This window comes from Aphis gossypii, chromosome X (assembly GCF_020184175.1).
Source record: "Aphis gossypii isolate Hap1 chromosome X, ASM2018417v2, whole genome shotgun sequence".
Classification (NCBI taxonomy): domain Eukaryota; kingdom Metazoa; phylum Arthropoda; class Insecta; order Hemiptera; family Aphididae; genus Aphis; species Aphis gossypii.
Genome location: NC_065533.1, coordinates 26,189,613 through 26,212,127, shown reverse-complemented (window position 1 = coordinate 26,212,127; position 22,515 = coordinate 26,189,613). Strand labels below are relative to the sequence as shown.

Below are 22,515 nucleotides of genomic sequence, written 5' to 3'. Positions count from 1 at the left end.
ACAACTAACAGGATACATTAGAAAACCAGTGAAATTTAAGATTGAAATGTTTTCATTTTGTCTACTCAAAAAAAAAAAAAAAAGTTAACAATCAATACATTTATCAAGAATTTAAAATCTTAACTAATCATTTTTATTTTAAGTAATTCTAGGTTGAAAACCATAAAAAGCATGTAGGTTATTTTTTTATTTTCACTAGTTTGCCTAACTAATATAACTATTTTTATTCATGACATTAATGTATTGACATTTGATAACAATACACAAAACCTAATTGTGTAAATTATTAATTCAGGTAAAAGTCAAAAATGAAAAAAGAAATTTTTGAATTATAACCCTTAAAAATAAAAAAATATTTTACTATAGCAATTTTGATTTTAATTCTGTAAAAAACATTTATGCTAGACTTCACAACACATGGTGAACAGTATGACAGATACTTATTTACACAACACAATAACAATAAATTTGTAACACATATTATATTGAATATTTTTTTTTTTTTTTATTAATATACGACTGATCGGAATCATATTCATGTATTTAAATCTGAAATATTAAGACACAAATAATACAAATAAAAAGAAACAAAAAGGAACCTTATATTCTATAACTGTATACATTTTTGATTTACATTATATACACATTACTGTATTGTTTGCGTAAAATAAAAAGAACGAGTATAAAAATGAGAGGGCTGAATACAAAATTAATTGGATTTTTTTTAAAACTAATCATATAATTTATAGTACAAATTTTTACACGTTAATTATATTAATATAATACTAATGTATATGATCACAGCATACGTCAATCATGTATAATAATGACAAACCTATTGTAATAAGGATACCTATTACTCATTACATTCAAAGTTAACCTATATACAACTACATAAACCATTTAACCAACATGAGCTACAAAGTAATTTTTATAATGCATATATCTTATAGACGTTAAGTGTAATACCACCCGCATAATTCATTTATCATTACGAGCATTTAATAGCATGAAAAAGTTACATTAAATTCATTGATTTTAATACCTAAATTACAACAATTCGCCAAGAACATTTTGGCTCTTTATATAACTACTTCAATGGTTACATTGTTGAAAACTATGAATTATAAAAACACCTAATACTGAGTTTAATACAAGTATAAAAGTGAATAAAAAATAAATTAAATAATAATAATTGATACATACAAAAAAAAAAAAAAATACAATGTTTGAAATGTTTGAATAATTTTGAAATTTCAACTCGCAAATATGCAGTTATTAAACAATATATAAATCATAATATTATGTAAACATTATATAAAGCACTTAGTTCTAAGGACCAAATGCTTATATTTTAAATGAAATAACATAATAGATAACAAGCAATATTAAATTTAAAATACATTATTGGCCATGTCTTTACTTAGTATATAAAAATAATATAACTTATATGAGTACACAATATCTAATCAAATACAGACTATAATATATTCTTACAGTTAATCTTAAAGTAATGAAGTAGTGAGGATTGGGAGTATGTTAATCAATTCTTTAAAAAAGTTTAACATGATTAAAACAAGCATTTTAAAACTATAAAATTTTAACAAATACACATACTTCAGTTTTGATTTTAATAATATCATTCATATAGCGTATGTGTTTTATGCAATAAAATAAATGTATATAAATATAAACATAAATTATTAATTTTGATAACATTTTAAGGTGTGAAGAATAAAATTCCAATACAATTTGTCTACTAAGCAAATTCTAAAGGTAAAAATGTATGATTTATATTAAGGCTTAAATCTGGGTAAAATTGTATAAAGCTGTAGTTAACTTTTCTATATATATATTCATGAGCTGCATTGTTTACTTTGCTAGGAAAATGGTTGCAAATTAACATTTATATTTAAAATAAAATGAAAGTAATTAGACATTATAAGAACACAACAATTTTTGATTTAATTAAGTACACACTTAATTCAAATTGTTTTATTATTCACGGAAATAATTAAATAAAACTAAAGTTATGATATCAGTTCAAAATGTTTCCTAATAAAATTGAATGAAAAAGGGAAAAGTATTCTAAATCTACAGTTTTTATAACTTCTCAAAACTGAAAAGATATAAAATTAATGTACTTCTGTGAGCCTCCATTTAAGAAAGAGTTTGTTTTACAAACTGTAAAAATGTAAAAATCTCATCATTGGTCAAATAATATCATTGACTTGTAAGTTAAAATATCACTAATAACTTGTTTTAATTATTATACTATTATCATTAATTTCTATCATAATACCTAGATCTTAAACTAACATTTAATTATAATTAAAATCCTAGAGAGGTTATAAATATATATTTTTAATCACTTTGAATACAATTAATTTTTACTACAAATGGAGGATCATGTTTTATGAGGTAATGAATTATAGAGAATTTTAATTTTTTTAATCCTGGATTGATTAATTTTTTAATATTACAAATAGTTAAGATCTGTATAATAACTGAATGATTATTTGTATTTACAATATTTTAAAAATGGAAATGTTCATACGGCTATTTGATGATAAGACATACAAACTGAAAAGCCAGTCTCAACTCTCGATCAGTCTCAATGAAAATATAGACAATAAAATATTAAAATTCACAATGCATCGGAGAAGAATAAAACTATTTAGGAACGTTTAAAGCAAATTATGAAATACATTTTTAAATAGTACATGGTTAAATTATTAAATTGTAAGCTAAAAATGTAACATAGACTTTATTTTTTATCAGTATAAAACTTAAATTCATCGAGAATCTAAAAAAAATAATTTATTTCAAAAATAAATAAAATAGGTAAATAATGACTAAAGATAAAAGTTATAGGATGAAATTAATTAAAAAATAAACCATTAGAGATTAAAGACATTTTAAGTAAACAATAAAATTCATTTAAACTTAGTAACAGCATTGTGAAAATAGATTGAAATCCTCCAAAAAGATTTATTGAACTCACTTATTCCATAAATTTAGTTGTCATTAAATAATTACTATATAATTATTTGAGTTAACTATTATATTTAATATTTTCAATGAACAAAAATTCAAAATGTATTGATAAAAAATAATAATAATTATTTTGATCGTTGGAAATTAATAATTTGAATTCATGTCCTCCAAATTATAAAAATATTATACTAATTTCTAATTAATGATTAGTTTAATACTACTATGTTCAACCTTTTACTATGAGTTAGTGTTCAATGTCGGGAACAATTTCAAGTGTTAAATTATATATTATATGTATACAATAAAGTACTTTAGAATCAGGAATATATAAATGTTGAGTATAAACTATATAAAAATGGTAATATATAGGAAAATAATATTGAAATTAATGGTATACCTTTTGAGAAAATTATACAAATTTATAATATTCTAGGTACTTATTATTTGTATTCAAATAATTAAAAATAATACTAAATTTGCATGTCAATGAAATATTTTCTAATTAAAAACTAAGATTAATTAATACTAATAATTTATTGCAGATTTATGTTTATTGCATGTTTTGATATCAATTAAGTTATTGAATAAGATCTAAATTTATTGCTTTCGTTTTAAGGACTAGACGATATTACATCAGATTCTATCAAACTTATTTCTCTAATATTAATATAGGTACCACAATTAATAATTATCCAATAAAGAATTTTACCGTGTAATTAGTTGATTTTAAAATAAATTGATTGGGCAATTATGGAAAATTAAAATGCTAATTTATGTAGGAATATCATTATTAAATTAATACAAGTATGTTAAAAAAAAAAATAGTTTTTTTTGAGACCAAAAATCTGAATGACCTATCTACAATTGTTTATTAATAAATATTATAGTCTGAATAGATATAATAGATAATGTTAAGAAATTTGAATAGATTATATGAGAATTACATCTCATTTTTGTCCAAGTGTGAATTATAGAAATTGTTCATATGTCAATATCAACTAGAGAAGAAATAACCATCAAAACAAAGTAAGTTTTACCTATCAAAATTATTATTTAATTTAATTTTTAAGTTAAATATATTCATATTTATTTTAAATGTAACTTTTATAGAGTCATGTTTAGGTTTAGCAGTAGTAAAGTTAATTTACACATAACGAGAATCTTTAATAGGTACCCTCTATTATAGGCCATCAACATTCATATGAATAATGTTGAATAGTCTGAGAGTTAAACACATCATTTTGCTCTGGTTGCAAATGACACACAACGGTTTGTCCATCAAGTACAGCAATTGTTCTGGCTGTTTGTTCTTTAAGCTGCTGTCTAAATGCTGCATTGAGAGCTGTATGAAAATTATGAGTTTCTGGATTTTGAGTGGGAGCCATAATAAGTGGCCTATGATCTCCATAACTCTTCGATGACTGTCGACTCATATCACTGTTTCGTCGACCATCTTCATCGCTTAAATCCGACACAAGAGCAGCTTGTTCCCGCTCTCGTTCGCGTTCTCGTTCTATCTCTTCGTACACTGGATCATCTAATCCAGCAGACGCGGATATACCTCCCATAATTTCAGAATATGTGTGATTCCACGGACTAGTTGCTCGTACACCACTTACTCCAATGTATTTTTTTGAAGAACAATTGTTGTCAACAAAACCATCACCAATAGTATTACATCGAAGTGAGCATATGTTAGGTGCTCCACGATTACTATGTACATAAGTAGGTTTGTTTAGAGTAAAACAGTTATCTTGGATGTTTGGTTTGCTCTAAACAAAGAAAAAAATACATATAAAAATAATACTTAAAAAGTTTTAATATTAATTTATTTTTAAGTACCTGTGATGACTGTTTATGAAGAGTACCACTAGTAAATACAGCAGTATTTTTTGGCAATTTGGTACGTGAATAACTTTTTTGGCAAGAACGGGAGTAGGGTAACGTTGCACCACATATTCCAGATTTTGGATCTTCATTACATATTGTATTATCCAAATTTGGCAAGTCCATTTCATTTTGGATATCAACCACTTTAGTCACAGCATGTCGCTCATGAGGTTGATGGAATGTCTATAAATTAAAAACCCAAAGAATATATTTTTAAGTAAATATTATAAAGTAGTTAAAGTACAAATAAACTTGTTAAATAAACCTACATTCATTCTATGAGATGACAATGATCTTGGTGTTGAAGACTCGGCTATACTACCTTGACTGTTTTGGCCAACTGATGTACCATATAAACTAGTCCTTTGATTCTTATAATTGAGATTCAATTCTGGTGTAGAATTTATTAAGCAACATTGCCATGGTAAAAATGAAATAATTGTTAACTCAGAAAAAACTTTATACACCTGTAAAAAAAAATAATATGTAATTAAATTATATTTATTCTTTCAACTTAAATTCACAAAACTTACTGAATTGTTTTTAATACAATAAAGTATTATTATTAACAATCCCTGTGAACAATTTACTGCTGAAAATACATACAACATAAATGTTGAATATGATGCTATATATAGAAATGCTAATGTCCACGTAGATGTTATGAAAACAAATAATAAAATAGCACTTTTCAACCACATCCTATAAAAATATTTTTAAAAAAAATTATAAAATGAATACGACAAATAGTTATTAAATGTCAATATTGACATTTTAATATATAACTTACTTCAGAGATGTTATTTTAACATTTTCTTTGCATTTGACCGACATCATAGAAGAATTACTTTTAATAATATATAATGACAGACACAGAAAGACTAGATTAACCTATACAAAGAATAAGAATAACATTAATATTATTCAAACAATGTTTTAATACAAATAACAAAAAATTATTAAAAATATTTATGACTTACTGAAACTACAAACATTATACTATAAATAATAATAGTATTTGCTTGAAGGCAGAAAGAATTATTTGTGTTATAGATATAAGTGTTATCCATATAACAAGCTACAATAACAACTGTTAATGGAACTCCATAACCAACTAAATAATATAAACGCATTTGCAATTTTTCTGAGTCAAATGCTTCAATTAATGTAGCATATAAATGGAACCCTAAAAGTATACAAATAATAATTAAATTACAAAATAGTGATGTTAATGAAATTTTCAAAACTATTATATAAAACATACATTTTATACTTAAGTTTTAGTAAACTCTTATAAATTCAATGTAATACTTGTCAATTATTTCAACTACTAATGCTATTTATTTTCTACTACTAAAAGTTTTTATTTCATATAATAATTAATTAATATAGTATAAGCTGCATAAAGGTATAAAAATATTACACAACTTCAACTTTTCTAATAAATAAAATAATTATACTTGTAAAATTTAAATTAGTTTTAGTATGTGATAGTTATAAAAAAAAAAAAAAATGATATAGAAGAATAATAAAATTTAATTTGAATTTAATAATTTCTATAATTATTTCATTAATTATTAACACATTATAAATATTTGTTTTAGTTTTAATATATTTTAAATATAAATGTATTAACATTTTATGTTTATAACATACAAACATATTTTTGTAAACATATATTAAACATATAAAATAATCAAATTCTAACATGATTAAAAAAAAAAAAATCATCAATTTAATAAACTTATCAAACTGAATTAATAAATTTATTAGACTTTTGAATTTAATTATATAGTTTAAGAATTTACTAAAATAATTCACGAACGATTAAGTAATAAGTTAAAAAATAATAATAAATTTAATAAGTTTACATAATAATAAGTTTTTCACTGAGTTATTTGGTTAATATAACATTTTACTAAATCTTATAAAGCACTTAGTATTTAAAGTATCCATTAGAATAATTGAAACAATAAAAAATAATTCAATTAATTTACTTTTACTTATAATGTAAAAATAATTTGATTTATTTTATTTTTATTTTATAATATTACAAAGAATATAGTATGAAAATAAATCTTTTAATTTTATTAGAACACAGTTATGACATACCTTCAATTAATGTCCACGTAAATGAACACAGCAACAATATATGTAAAATTGCTGCCATAATTGTACAAATAAATACAATATTTTCTTGTGTAATTCCGAACATAAAAAAACATTCAACCAAGAAAAGGCAAAAAAATACATTTTTCAAAATGACTGTTCGATTAGACTGTAAACATAAAAAAATTTATTAATAACATGTTTATTTATCAGTATAATAAATTAATTTACTTTAACAGTTAATTGTAGAGTAATTGCTGCCAAAAGAAAACAAATTCCAGAAAATATGCAACTTATGTACATGACCATATTATTTGATGCAATGCTTAAAGGTTCACTGCCAGAATTTTTAAGGTCCATCAATATTGCAAAATTTGTCAAATGATTACATTTGCATAATGTATGAGTTTGGTTTGAATATATAACAGAACATCCTTCCTCTGACCAACCACTATAAAAAAATTATATGTTAGATAACTACAACATAAACAACAACAAAAAAGAAGTACAGATAATAAAAAAAAAATACATTATTATTTTTATTATTTTTTACGAGTTTTAGTTAGGGTAGTAATTAGTTAATGGATTTAAACATTTAATTATTAAATCTTTTTAATATTAGCAAAACTTCATGCTTATTGGTAGTTGTGTTATAATGCATTTATTTTTTAATCGTAAATGAATACTAAAATTTATTTAAAAAATATGTTGAATTGAATCATCTCATTTTTTTAACATTTATCGCATGTTTGTTAGAAGGTAAAAAATAATTAATTTATTCATTATATTAAAATATAAAAATTAATCAATTAATCAATCCAATATAATCTAAATGAATTGTAGAATTATAATATGGTATTTTTTGACAGGATCAACTATCAAAATTGATACCAAATTCTCCAGAACAATCAAATTATAAAAAAAATTCTGATGACAATAATACATAAAAAATTATAATCAGTATTTGTTGCATATACTTTTTTTGTTATAACTATTATAGCAAAAATAATTATATCAATATATTAATATTAACATGATTCAAAACAAAAAAATAATAACAAATATTTTTTCTTTATTATTTATAATTAAATATCTTTGATTTAAAAAATATATAACTCACTTTTCTGTATAGTCCCAAAATACACAAGTAGGATTACTAACATTGTCGATCTGGAGATGTTGAAAACATAACTTTACTGGTTGGTGTAATTGAATATGTTTTCCTTTACCAAGGGATGCTGATATAATTTTACTATTTATTATTCGAACCCCATTGGCTGATTGAGGTTGTAAAATAGTTTCTAGACTATCAAATGCTATGTAAACAAGTCGTATGAATCCTGCTTCACTATTCTCAAGCAATGCTGTTCTATGCAATTGTAACCATGTATTGTTCATGAAAAATCCTGTATTAGAATGTGGAAATACTTCGGTGTCAACATTTTGTGTAGCAATAACTCTAACACTCAACACTAAAAAAAAAAACAAATGTTTCAATAATATTTTATAATAATAACTGTAAGTATAACATTATTAGTAACTTACAGATATTTTGAACACTATGAGTAATTGTCTTTTCCTTCATCATTATATCAGCAAGTAGAAATGAATTCTCTTCTAGACCAATCAATAAACTTGTGGCTACACGCATTTGTTCACTAAACGTCAAGTCTTTCCATGAAGGATATTGAGAAGCATTAAGCAAATTGCTACTAATTCGCACCACACATTGTAATAAATCAGTAACCATAGCTTCTTGTTGTTGCTTATCAGGAAAAGTAATCATATCTTTTTCCATTTTTTGAGCGACATCTCGTAACATTTTTGTTGTTGTCATCATATCACCTCCATATAATGGTTTACTGTCAGTTACCTATGGTAATATTACAAATTAAAAAGTTAAATTTATTCAAAAACAAAAATTATTAACTAATTATTAATTTATGATTAATGATTTAGATAAAAAAAATAAAAATACAATTATTATTATAAATGTACCTGCGATAAATCATTTGCAATACTAATAATAGAATCTCCCTGATGAAGTCTACTTTCTAAACTTGATAACCATACTGAACGACACTCTGAAAGATCTGGTGTAGGAGGTGATCTAAATGTTACTCCTTTAATATATGTTTGACATCTCCACCTATAAAGTACAAATTAATAATAAATGTATTAAATTTAAATATTAATATAATATAATGTATAGCAGTATAAATGTTACTGTCATATCTCATGAAGTTTTACCTAGCAAGACCAGCAGCACCACCAGGACATGGTTGTACAGCTTCTTCTCCTGATTTAGTCCAATTCCAAAATAAACTTCTTGACGTTTCAGGAGGACATGAGAATGATAATCTATCGTCCATTCCTTCAACATCAATTATGCTTAACTGCGGTGGTAAGTCACTAGTTGGTACAATCCATTCTGTTGTTATTGCGCCTGCTATAATAAAAAAATTATAATATAAAATAATACATAATTGTTCACAAACCAAATACTAATTAAAATTTAAATTGTAAGCGATAACAAATTATATAAAAATTATAGATAAATTAAAAACAATTTATCATGGATTCTTTATTATATTTAATATAATTTTTTTCATAATTTATAACAAAACATATTGAAATATTTCAATCATGAAAAATATTTACTTCTTTATTTATAAGATAGTTTTTAAATTAAATATAGTATCATAATAAAATATACTGAGAGTAGCCTATTAAACTTGATGTTGCTGTGACTAATGCTTTAAATTTAAAAACATGTCAAGCATCATATAAATGAATAGATTTTGTATATATTATGTATATAGGTACTATATTTAATTACCAATAATGTTAATATTAAATAATGATAATAATTAAAGTAACATTTACTTGATTGTAAGTGTTGTTCATTATCAGTCTTGGAATTATTTTCTTTATAATTATTAACAACAATAGAAACTTCTGGCGTAGCAGCAGTACTTGTACTTGTAGTAGTCACAGAAACTGACACAGGCTCTTCTTCAACACTAGGTCCAACAATATCATCTAATTGTGGAGATGACAAAATTGGTGGAATTGGTGTAGCCGGTTTCAGAGTCAATAATTTATCTGCATTCCAAACACTGGGTTGAGATGTTATTAACCAAGGAGGATTTGGTCTGAGTGTTGTAGTTGATAGTGATGCTAGAATTTAATAAATATTATAATGAAAATGAAACAATAAAAACAAAAATCAAATTTTTAAACATTAAATTACCAGGAACACAATGATATTGTGCCTCAAGATACTTCATAGTACCGGGACATGGATCAGAAAATAAACTTGTATTTGCTTGTATGCTGCAATTTCTTTTTTCATTACATCTAAAATAAAATAGCAAATTAATATCAAAAATTCAGTAAGAACAATATAAACATATCATAGTTAATTATTGAGATATTATAGTATACTTGTTAAAATTTCATTAAATAAAAAAAATATTTATTATACATTATAATAATTACCTGGCTTGCAGTAATGGTAAAGTATTTGTGGACATGCAATTGACACTCCAGTCCGTATTACCATGATCATTGCAAACAGTAATAGAATATCTACCATATATAGCTCTATCCAAATGAATGATTTCACCATCTTTACATTCCAATTTAAGAGGTTTTCCTTCACAGGCGTAAACAGTATCATAGCGAGTATCTATAAATTGGACTAAATTATTGAAATGAAAATTTGTAACATAAATCTCATAATTTTATAATAGTAATTTACTATGTATATTATTTAATACCTTTAGTTAAGGTGACAGGAAATAAAACAGTCAACAAGAAGAATACAAGTTTTACATTTGCACTGCTCAATCTTGCCATCTCCTTTTTGACACTAAAAAAAAAAAAAAAAAACATTGAATTTTAGTAATTTAATAAATATTTTTACTGTGATCAAATTATTTTAAATTAAATCAATAGGACCAATAAGTAATCACCGATATTATTATTAATAATAATAATTTAAAATATATTAATATTGTTTAAAATGTTTAAATAAACAGATTTCAGTTTTAAAAGCACTAACATTATGAATTACTATAATACATTTGAATTCTCAATAAAATATTTATTAAGAACTACTACTACAAAAAATAAATATATATATACATAACTGAATACAATTAATTTGATATTTTTAATAAATCAAGTGCCACCATTAATTAAAAATATATATATAATATAGATAATTAGAAAGGAGAAACTAAAATTTTATTTTTCTCCATTTTCATATTATATTTCTATATTTAACATTCATTAACTCATCATTGGTTGATATTTTCTCACTTCAATATTACTTCAAATATTTCTACCTATTATATTGGTTTATTACCTTTAGCACCCATATATTTTATACATGACATTTTAATCAAGTGAGTAGGTATTTGTCTATTATGATCTGTAGTTACACAGTGAGAGAGATTTTATGAATGTGGCAAATAATAATAAATAATTAAGATTATTATAAGACACAATAATTTAATTTTTAATGTTGTATGTATAACTTTATAAATAATAAGTTAAATATTCAAATACATGAATTTTAAAAGTGATTAAAATTAACATTCATTAAATAATACATATTTTATTTTGGCAATTCAAAACCATAAAGCATATAAAAACAATTGAGAAAATTTTTCACCATTAAGTATAAAAAAATTAATGTGACCAACATCAAATAAGACAGTATTTTAAAAAAAAATATCATGTTGATCAAAAAATTAGAATATATAATTAATATAATTGAAGTGTGTTCCTTAAGCAATATCATATAAATCATATTAATAAGAGTGCTTCACAGATAACTAACACAGTTTTTACATTCATTAAATAAGTATTTTAGGCATGTGTTGCTGGCCAAGTGGCAGAACTAGAATTTAGTGAGTACCTACACTCAATAAAATCTTAAAAGTATAATTTTATTTGAATTTAACAAAACATTTTTGTGTAACCTAGAATACACTAATTATTATAAAAAACTAATATGAATTTTTACTAATAATTAAATATTAAAACTAAGAAATTAAAAGTGATTATTTTATTGTTAAATACTCATTATTTAAAAATCGATATGCTTTTTGAAAAAATAAAATGTTATAACATTTTTTAAGTTTTTCCTTATTGACATCATACATTTTTAAATTTCATATTCTGATGTTAAATTATAATTTTTTAAAAAAAATTTTTGTTTAATTTAATTTAAGAACTATGCAAGAAAAACATAAATAGATTTTGAAATGAGTGTTAAACGATAAGAGACACAATAATTATGTTAAATTAAATCTGTATCCATTTTAATTTCTAATTTTAAAACAAAAACTATTTTAAAGTATTAACTGCTATTATTGCATATTATGCACAATGAGACACAATAAAGTTTAAAAGTGATTTAGTAGCCAAAGGGTCAAGTAAATACACTAATACAAAATATAATATAGAAATTTTTTCTTTAATTTTGTAAATATAACAACCTTTATCCAAATAAGTATATTTTCAACAAAATTATTGAAAAAATTACAAAAGGACATAGGATATAGATTGATAAGTATAAGTCGTTATTAATTTCACCAATATATTATTTATATTAATTTAAGGTTAGCTACAGAATAAGAATGGCAAAAAGATTTTCATACTTTAACAATAAATGATTTTCTAATATTCACTTAATAAATACAAAACATTTAAATAAATAGATATTCGTGTTTTTAGTTTATACCTATAATCAATAAATAATTTTCCAACTGTAGTTAGTAACATAACCAAACTGTATTTTTATTCTATTCTAAAGGTATCATTACAACAAAACCTTTGTTCACTGACATGATTTAACAGCAGACACTTTTAAATTCTCTGATCAAGAGGAATTAAGGTAATATCCTTTCAATAGCAGACCCTCTTCATAACATGAACAACTTAACTATTCACATATAGGCATTTTAAAAGCATCGAATAAAATTAGATTTATTACAATATAAAATACAATTACCAATGATAGCTACAGTCAATAACTATGTCAGAACACTTACAACAAAAAAGTGACCAATTTCATGAATTTAAAAAAGATTCTTGAGGTAATTTTTTGGCTTGACCACTACAAAAAGAATTTTAAATCAATTAAATTCAAACCTATGTCATAGTCACAATTTATTGAATCAAATACATAAAAGATTTCATTTAAATAAGTAATAAAGAAAAATAAAATTAAGTATTGCCTTATATATTGATTATTATCACAACTAACTAAATACTAAAATGCTAATAATTACATTTTAATAGATGAAAATGTTCTGAATTTGTTAAATAATATTAATTTCATTTCAGTCATTCCAACACAATATAATTAACACTTCCTAAATTTAAGAACTCGTAAATAAATTATGTTATGAATTTTAAATAATAGTTATTTAATGATGATGTAAGTATAAAAATATATACTTGTATGAATTACATTGATATTGTTTAATTTTAATAATTTATCACTAAGCTCTATAGATACTGTATTACACTTGTCCGAATTAAATGTTAAACTATTATTTCAAATAAACTAATAAAATAAAAAACATTTAGTAAACTATTACACAGAAATGATGGGTTAATAATAATAGTTATCAACTTTAATATTCATGTGTAATAAAATGATATAATATATACTGATTAGTGGTAAATAACTGCTAGGATAATAGCTGTCTTTTGTATTTTTTTCCCTAACTAGCTAATTCTATGAACATATATTATGATTACTGTGCATAATAATGTTGGAAATAACTTATGCGACTTATATATCATAATGATACATTATTGTATACAAAACTAAATCAGTGTGATGTTATTCATTGTTAAGGATAACTATGTAGGTATGTCTATACACATATCTACATAAGCAGTTTTCATTTTTTTACGCAACTGCCTAATACAAATTTAAAATTATGGTTATTTAATATGTTAATTATTTATTCTTTTGTAACTGATCTGATGCTTTTTAGAAGTGACTTTTTAATAATTTTATCAGTGCTGTCCACAGATTGTCTTATATTACTGGATATTTCAAATGAAAATAATATAAAAATCTAGGTAAATGACATATCACATAAATTATGCTTTAAATTTCATCTTTATATCTTTAACACAAACATTTTAAAGCTGTACTAAAATTTAAATTAAAAGAAAAACAAATTTAGATTACATAAAAGTAACTTGATTAAATTTATTTTAACATTATAAAATTTTTAGGTAGTAAAAAAAACTTATTAGTGAAGAAGTTAAAATTTAAATACCTAAATACTTAATTTTTCAAAAGGTTTATTCGAATAATTTCCTCATGCATTAATATAATTTTATAAGCTACATATCTAAATCCACAGTAAACTGGTCACAGATATCTGTAGGTAATTGTTTAAAATGTAGTTATTCAAGAAAAATGCATTTTTGTAATTTTACAGAAAATTAAAAATATGATTACCTAATTTATTTTGAGCTGGATAAATAGTACTTTAAATTTTATTCCTTCTAATCAAATCATCCAATAATTATAGCTAATACCAGAACACTATGAAATCAATGAAATATAAATATTATATAGTACATAATATCATGAATTTATAAAGAAATCATAGGATATGTCTAGACCTGTTCCATTAATACGTTTTTAATGTATACCTCTAGGCTATATTCATAGATTATACATATCCATATGTCATATGGCATTAGTGCACCTCAATATATTATATAACTAATTATAGTAATAAGCATGAACTATTATACTCAGACTACATACTAAGACAATATGTTTATAATCCTTATTTAATTTCCAAATAAAAATAAATAAATTCTAAATTCTGAAACGTAATAATCTAAAAAGGAGTATTACAATATCTACAAATGCATGCTTAAAAGTGAAAATTTCTAGAAATAAAGTTTAGGTACTTGGTATTACATATTTATATATAAAAATAATTAGTTAGTCAAATTATGTAAAATCCTTGACATTAGTCCTTCGACTAAGTTATTTTGATATTAAGTCCATAAAAATTATAGATAAAATATTTTTATTTTAAATTTTATTTCAAGATAGCGTAAAATTTATTCTAAATTTCATTATCATAAATGTATTCAAAAAATGACTGTTAGTAACTTCATGATAAAATCATATTTAATGGTTATTACTGTTTCAACTAAAGCAGTTAATAGGTAGGTACACCTATTGCATATTTAAAAGTAATTAGTAATAACATAATTTTAATACCTAAGACATAAATGTAAAGTGTACTAAATATAATTATTTTATATCGGTATTCAAGAAAATGTTTAATTTATACTACAAAATAATACTATATTTAGATAGCAATAACATTTTAAAAGGTTTTATTAACAATTATATAAAGGGTATGAGATACCTCTTGAAGTTTAAAATATGTAAATTACCATTAACAGCTCATACATAATGTGTAAGAATGCATATACTGTATACTTTATATCTTATATTGTCTATGTATATAATATATTACCTAATAAAAATAATAGCAAAATGATTTTTAATTTTATTGATCCTAAGGGTTTTACAAAATTTTTTCATGCGAAAAACAATTATGTGTTTTTTATAGAAAAATAATAAAATTATTAATTTGTTATTTATTTTTAAGATGTTGATATAATATAGTTTTCTAATAATTGTGCCATACCTAGTAGAAATGATTTTACTAAACTTTATAAATATTTGACTACCTAAATACTAATTACATTTTTAAATATAAATTAATTTTATACAAGCTCTGGAAAGTTAACACTAGAGTAAAAAAAAAACCATTCAGTTATTCAAATAACATCTATTAATTAATTATTCTCTATATTATTTTTATACTGTACCCATGAAAAAAATATACAAGCCTACAAATGCTGTAGATTCAGTGGTGAGTTAGAGTTGCGGAGCCACTGTTATTTCATTAATTAATTTGATACCTACATCAGTGATATGTGATAACACTGATAATATACAAAAATTAATTTTAATATTATTAATATAATAAAATAGAAAATTCTGATCTTTGTGCCACTTTAAATATATAATAATAATTTAAAAAAAAATTAGTAATGTGTATTTAAATTTACATTACTAACACTAATTTTGAAATTAAGAAAATTAATTTTCCTTATTAGCCTTGTGTTTTAGCACCTGTAATACAAAAAAAGCATAATTAATAATATAGTGCTGAATGAATTGGAACAAAAAATAAATGTAGACCTATTTCAACAATTTTCTTTTGTGATTTCATTTTATCCTTTCCTGAATTATAAGGCAGAACATGTTACAAGAAATTGAGCTATCATTACAACAGATAAAATCACGAAAATAACTATATCAAATAAATAAAAAATTGATTACGTCTAGGTACCCAATTTCCATTGCTGCTTCAAAAAAGAAACTGTGCCTTTGAAACAAAAAATAAGTTAAAAAGAGGTAAAATAAAATCACAAAAGAGAATTTTAAAAATAGGTCTATATTGAATTTTCATTCTAATACATTTATTCAATACTGTATTATTAGCTACTATATTCTGTTTTTTTTTTTTTATTACAGGTGCCAAAAAATTGCCAAAACACAAGGCTAATAAGAAAAACTAAATTTTTTTAATTTAAAAATTAGTATTATTAATGTAAATTTATACACAAATTACCTAACTATTTTTTTTTTTTAATTATTATTATATACTTGGAGTTGCACTAAAGATCAGAATATTCAATTTTATTCCATTGATAGTATTAATTATATTATTTAAATTCACGCAGTAATTTGAATGTTATCAATGTTATCACATATCACAGATGTAAGTATCGAATTAATGAGTGAAATAACTGTGGCTTTGCAGCACTAAAACTCACCACCGGAATTATGGCATTTGTAGGACCGTTGAAAATATTAGAACACAATTTATGATATTACAAAATGTAATGCACCTTATCACTAACATAATTCTACAGTACATATCTAATAATCAAATATTTAATTAAAGTAATCTACTAATAAATTTAAGTTTGTAACAAACAAAAACTACTGTTCAAAGGTATAATAGGTAGGTAAATATAAAACAAATACCATTATAAATGTATATAAAATATTGTAATAAGTTATCTTACTAATATATTTTAGTAAATATTTCGAAATACCTATCTTAAAATATCTTAGTATTGTTTACATATTTTCAAATGAATATTTTATCTAATTAGGTATATAATATATACGTCATATTATACAATAATTAATAGAACTTAGAGAATTAAGTTACTTATTGACATTTTTCTTTAAAAATAAGATAATTCAATTTTTTAGTGGGTGTTACTATTAAATACCTAAATAAATTTATTTTATACTTGAATAACAATAATCTCTTTAAATAATTAACTAATAAATACCTAGAAATATTTGTAAATTAGTAGAAGTCTAACATACACAATTGTCAGTATTTGTTTGTTATAGCTATTCCACTGTGCCATATAAAATTTATCACCCGCCACCAGGTGACAATCTGTTGTACAGTGATATTTTTTATATATTGTTACAAAACCGAGTACAAAGCTATCAAACAATGATAAATAATTATAAATTGTTGACGATTAATAGTTGGATACCTAGTAATTAATTAACATTTATGTGTATAAAAATAGAGTTTTCTAAAGACCCTTAAATATTACACATTTTATTTGTCTTAACAATAATCTCGACAATAATTTATAATGTGAAAATTGAATACAGGTATTAGATATTGAAATAAGTACCTACCTACCTAACTTATTAAAATTAATTTTTAACAATATTTTAAAATAAGCTAATAACATTTGTAACAAAGGTATGCATTTTCAATTGCACATACAGTATAGTGAAAAACTAATAACATACTAATTGTAAAATATGATTATAAAATATTAAAATATATGATTTACTATTTTACCATAAATAGATAACATACTAGACTAGCCAACAAATATAATATTATAGAGATAGGTATAGATAAATAAATATATCGAAAATATAAAACTTTTAGACTGCTGAGTGCTGACATAAAGTCACTTAATCTAATGGTGGAGTGATACATTTTATATGGGTACGTAATTTTTACTGTAATAAAAAAAAAGTGTAGTAGGTAGAATCTTATATACATATATAATTTGAAATTAAAATAATTTATTGAAAACATCTATAATTGTAACTAAGAGTTTAGTTCTTGAAAATAATATAAAAATATAATAAGAGTGATAATTCAACAAAATAAGAGTTAATACTCAATAGGTACATACTTTTAAATTAAATTTCCCTGTAGTTTTAAAAGGCTATGGTTGGGGTTATTTTGAAAAGTACAAAACCGGATGAATGTAATGAAGCAATCAGGATATAAATATTTAAAGATAACTTAGGTAAATTTTGTTTGTATGTTAATTTTTTAATGCAAAATTTTAGAAACCAAAAATATATTATCTAAAAAACTTCAGTTAAAATATAGATCTGGACCAAGGTGTAAGATTGTTGAGAAATTACTAAAATTAAATAGTACCTAAATTATAGAAATCAGTTACACCAATTAATGGAAGTAGCCAAAATTATAACAAAAATTTGAAACATTATTCCTGAATTTAGATAAAAACAAACTAAAAAAATTAACAATATTACTTGTAATATTATGATGATCTAAGTGGAGACCATTGATTAATAAATATAGAACATATATTAGAACATTGTTTTAAAGTAGCTATATTTTATCTTACAACTGAATAGGTACTGAGTACTGACTACAATATTCAGAACTTTTCCAATATTGTAACCAGTGAAGTTATCAAGTCCTTTAAAACTTTCAGAAGCATTAAAATTAGTAAAAGAAACACAAAATACATAAATGAAACATTTATTTCAGAAGTTCATAATTTGATTACACTTCTAAAAAATTAAATTAGAATAAAACCACATATTATCATAAAATGTTCTCAAACTTTGTAGCTATGTTTGTAGTTTTAATATTATATAAACACTCTCAGTAAAACCAGTGCAAGTATATACATAATAATTATTTTCAAAACTGAAAATAATTGAAAACTTATGGAAAAATACCATGAGGTGAAAGTATCTTGAAGATTTAACTTCAATAATGAATAAAAAAGATATGAGTCAAAAATTTTGATGAATTAACTGATTGGTTTGCACAATTATAATCAAGAAAAAATCAATGTTATCTATTTTAAATATTCCATTTTTGTACATTTTGGCTGAATTTTTCTTCATATTTATTGTCAGAATAAATGACTTAATAATTATTATTGAAGGTACTTTATAAATATGTTAATTTTATCTGACACATTTTGAACCAATTAATTGACTTAACATTATTATAATTAAATGTTTATTTTTCAACTTAAAATAATTAAGTTATATCTTGTTTGTTTTTAAAAATTTAGGGGCCCCAAGGAATTGTATGCCAAAGGGCCCCTAAAATCTTAATTATGCCACTGCTTACACAGTTTAACTAATTTTAATATTCTGAGTATTTTAGGTACTAGATATTAAAATTTAGTAGTCAACTGCATATTTTATTTATAGGTATAATATAAATGATACCTATTATATAATCCATAAATATTTTATACTTTTAAAGTACCTATATACTTATTGACTACTCAATATCGACTATTTATCAATACAACTAAGACAACAATAAATACAATTAAGCAGGTATTACTTTTAGTACAAGAATTATCTGCATTAAGTAAGGTAGCAAATAAGATTTTAAAATAGGAAATTTACTAGTTTTATTAAAAACTAAGAAAAAACTTAGAATAACAAATAAAATATGTGGCCAGATTAAAGTCAATCACATGTATTAAAAATATTACTAGGTATAATAATAATTATAACAATGAAACTTTGTACAATATACATTTTACTTAACTTAAAATAAATGTTTCTGATACCTTTTAATTGTATTAATCTCCGGAATTGTTAATCTACAATCTACACAGGTGCCTATCAATTATTTTTAAATTACTTTGCGAGTTAAAAAGCTTGTTCAGGTAGTAAAAATAATAATACCCAAGTTAGATTTCAACTGATACTTAATGGTTAATAATAGATACCTATACAAATATAACAACATGGGTTCAAATAATTCATATTTTAACAAGTACCTATGTCAAGATTGGACACCACAGCCCGTTTGGACTAGCGGTATTGAATAGAATATCAGTTATCTTTTTAAACAAACGTTTGCACATTAAACCTGTGATCAGTGATTACCTATTGCCTATAAGTGCGTGTAAACAGTACCAAACGTAGATCGATCGGGTTAGAGTAAAAGACTACATATTTACCTTTTATGTTCGCTATAACAATATGTGTCTTAAGTCCATGTTGGTTTGCTTTTGACTGGTGGTGTTTCTGACAGCGCTTGCGACACCGTCGTTCGGGATGTATGCTGATCAACAGACAGACGGCGATTGGCACTTTGTCCAAACGACGGCAGGATCAGCAGCAGACATCTGCGAGACGGTCGTACGCTTCGGGGCGACAGTCACTACTACTGGACGAACGACAAAAATCTCCGTTTCCCGTACGGCGTTCGCGCAACGATCGTGGTGATGTCGACATTAGACACCGGCCCGAAGACGAGAGCGGGACACGATCTGAGACGAACGCGCGCGCGACACCTGACACACACGGTGGTCGCGGGGGGACGGCGATGAGAGCTTTACGTGCGGTCGCACGCGACAAACGGTCGGCGGACGACGATAATAAATCGCGATAATATTCTGGCGGAGTCGTCGGCGACGAAACGACGGACTGGCGAGAGCCGCTCGACGGGCACCTATGGTGCGGTCGAGACGACGTCACGGCACACGAAAACTACACACGCGTGCGAACGCCCGTCGGACACAACGATTAATTGTTATTATCAGGATTTATTAGCGTATACGGCGATCGCTGTACGTTGGCGACGACGTTCGGAAGTCGAGTCCGCTGGAGTTGTTGTTGTTGTCTTCGTCGTCGTCGGCGGTGGACGGTGTCTCGTTATCGTCGATAGTGATGCGAACTCGGCGGCGGCGGCGGCGGCGGTATCACATTAATTGTTGTCGAAACGGAACGCGACGAGAACGCAATAACAACGAAAAACCCAAAATAATAGCCGGCTACACCCGACGTACGACGCACCGACGATGATCGACGCGACAACGAGACAACAATATCATTATTTTTTTTTATTTTTTTTGCTTATAATCGGGGCTACCGCACGAACAACATATAATAGTAATAGTAATAATAATAATAATAATAGTAATAATAATAATAACAATAAGATAGCAGTGCTGCTACGACGGTCCAACCATTCTGACGTCGGGCCGCGGTGCTCGTGCATGCGCGTGTGTGCGCTTCTCGTACGTGTTAGTGCGAGCGTGAGTGGTTCTTCCCGTTAATATATATATATACATATATGTGTGTGTGTGTGAGTGTGTGTGTGTGCGTGCGTGTATATAATACGCGTGTACGGTCACGGAGCTCGAGCGCGAGTGTGTGTGTGTGTGTGTGCCGTGCGCGCCGACCGTACTACTACGGTATATAGTATTGTAGTGGGGTAGTGGTAGTGGAAGCGGTAGTGGTAGTGGTAGTAGTAGTAGAGTAGTAGTAGGAGTAGTAGTAGTAGTAATAGTAATAGTAGCGCGGTGTGCGCGGCGGAGTGGTATGGAAAAAAAAATTCTTAGGAAGAGAAAACGAAATGGGAATGTGTAATGAATAAAAAAAAAAAAAAAAAAAAATACACAATGACGAATAACGGGTGCCGGCAACAGCGATCGACGTCGATGCGTCCGAAAACGCGGACCGCGGACGCAAGTACACGGCTACTTTTCGGCCGCTCCGTACCGAGCCGCGGTCCGCTATTGTATTGTGTCGACGGCGGTGCACTCCGACCGCCCGCCCACCCACCTGACCGCCCCGCCTCCGCTCCCGACCCGTCCGACGACGACGACGAGCTAACGGGGGATCGACGTCGTCGTCGTCGTCGTCGCCGCCGCTACCGCCGCGCCGCGCTACGCATACCGCATACCAGTGGTGCCCAAAATCGCGGGGGCATTCCGTCGGCGTTTGCTACACGCGACAAACGACGACGACGACGACACGGCGATCCGTACAATAAAAATATAATTCGATCGGTGACCGCGATTTACAAGCGATGTATCGTGACGAGCCTCGGAGAGACGTCGTCGTCGACGTTCAGCTCTCCGATCTCGCGTTTTTAAACATTTTTGTGCGCCGCGTCACTGCAGCAGCAGCAGCAGTCTACGCGATAATAATAATATTATAATATCGTTCGTTATGACCCTTCGGGGACTGCGGCAGGGACGACGGTAGATTTTTTTTTTTTTTTACTGACGACGAGCAGCTCCCGGCGTGTCGTCTGGACACCCCTGTCGGGCGTCGCGTTGACGGTCGGGCGGTGCCGACGGTGG

General features: G+C 25.7%; 1 protein-coding gene across 3 annotated transcripts; it reads right to left on the bottom strand.

The window, feature by feature from the left end:
* Positions 1 to 520: 520 nt before the first annotated feature.
* On the bottom strand, positions 521 to 22,043 carry LOC114124108 (latrophilin Cirl). Of its 3 annotated transcripts, none has more exons than XM_050205859.1 (17): positions 20,383 to 22,043; positions 10,779 to 10,870; positions 10,498 to 10,699; positions 10,250 to 10,356; positions 9,883 to 10,176; positions 9,247 to 9,442; positions 8,995 to 9,145; positions 8,542 to 8,869; positions 8,117 to 8,468; positions 7,228 to 7,447; positions 7,000 to 7,165; positions 5,868 to 6,073; positions 5,678 to 5,778; positions 5,421 to 5,589; positions 5,157 to 5,354; positions 4,840 to 5,070; positions 521 to 4,769 (listed from the first exon to the last, which is right to left on the bottom strand). In XM_050205859.1, the coding sequence occupies exons 2-17, from the start codon at positions 10,855 to 10,857 to the stop codon at positions 4,188 to 4,190; spliced, it is 3,582 nt and encodes a 1,193-aa protein (XP_050061816.1). In that variant the 5' UTR covers positions 10,858 to 10,870; positions 20,383 to 22,043; the 3' UTR covers positions 521 to 4,187. The 3 variants fall into 3 exon arrangements, with proteins under 3 accessions (XP_050061816.1, XP_027843094.2, XP_050061817.1); XM_027987293.2 differs by having other exon boundaries at positions 9,247 to 9,445; positions 20,383 to 22,041; XM_050205860.1 differs by having other exon boundaries at positions 9,247 to 9,445; positions 10,498 to 10,687; positions 20,383 to 22,041.
* Between the last annotated feature and the right edge of the window lie 472 nt (positions 22,044 to 22,515).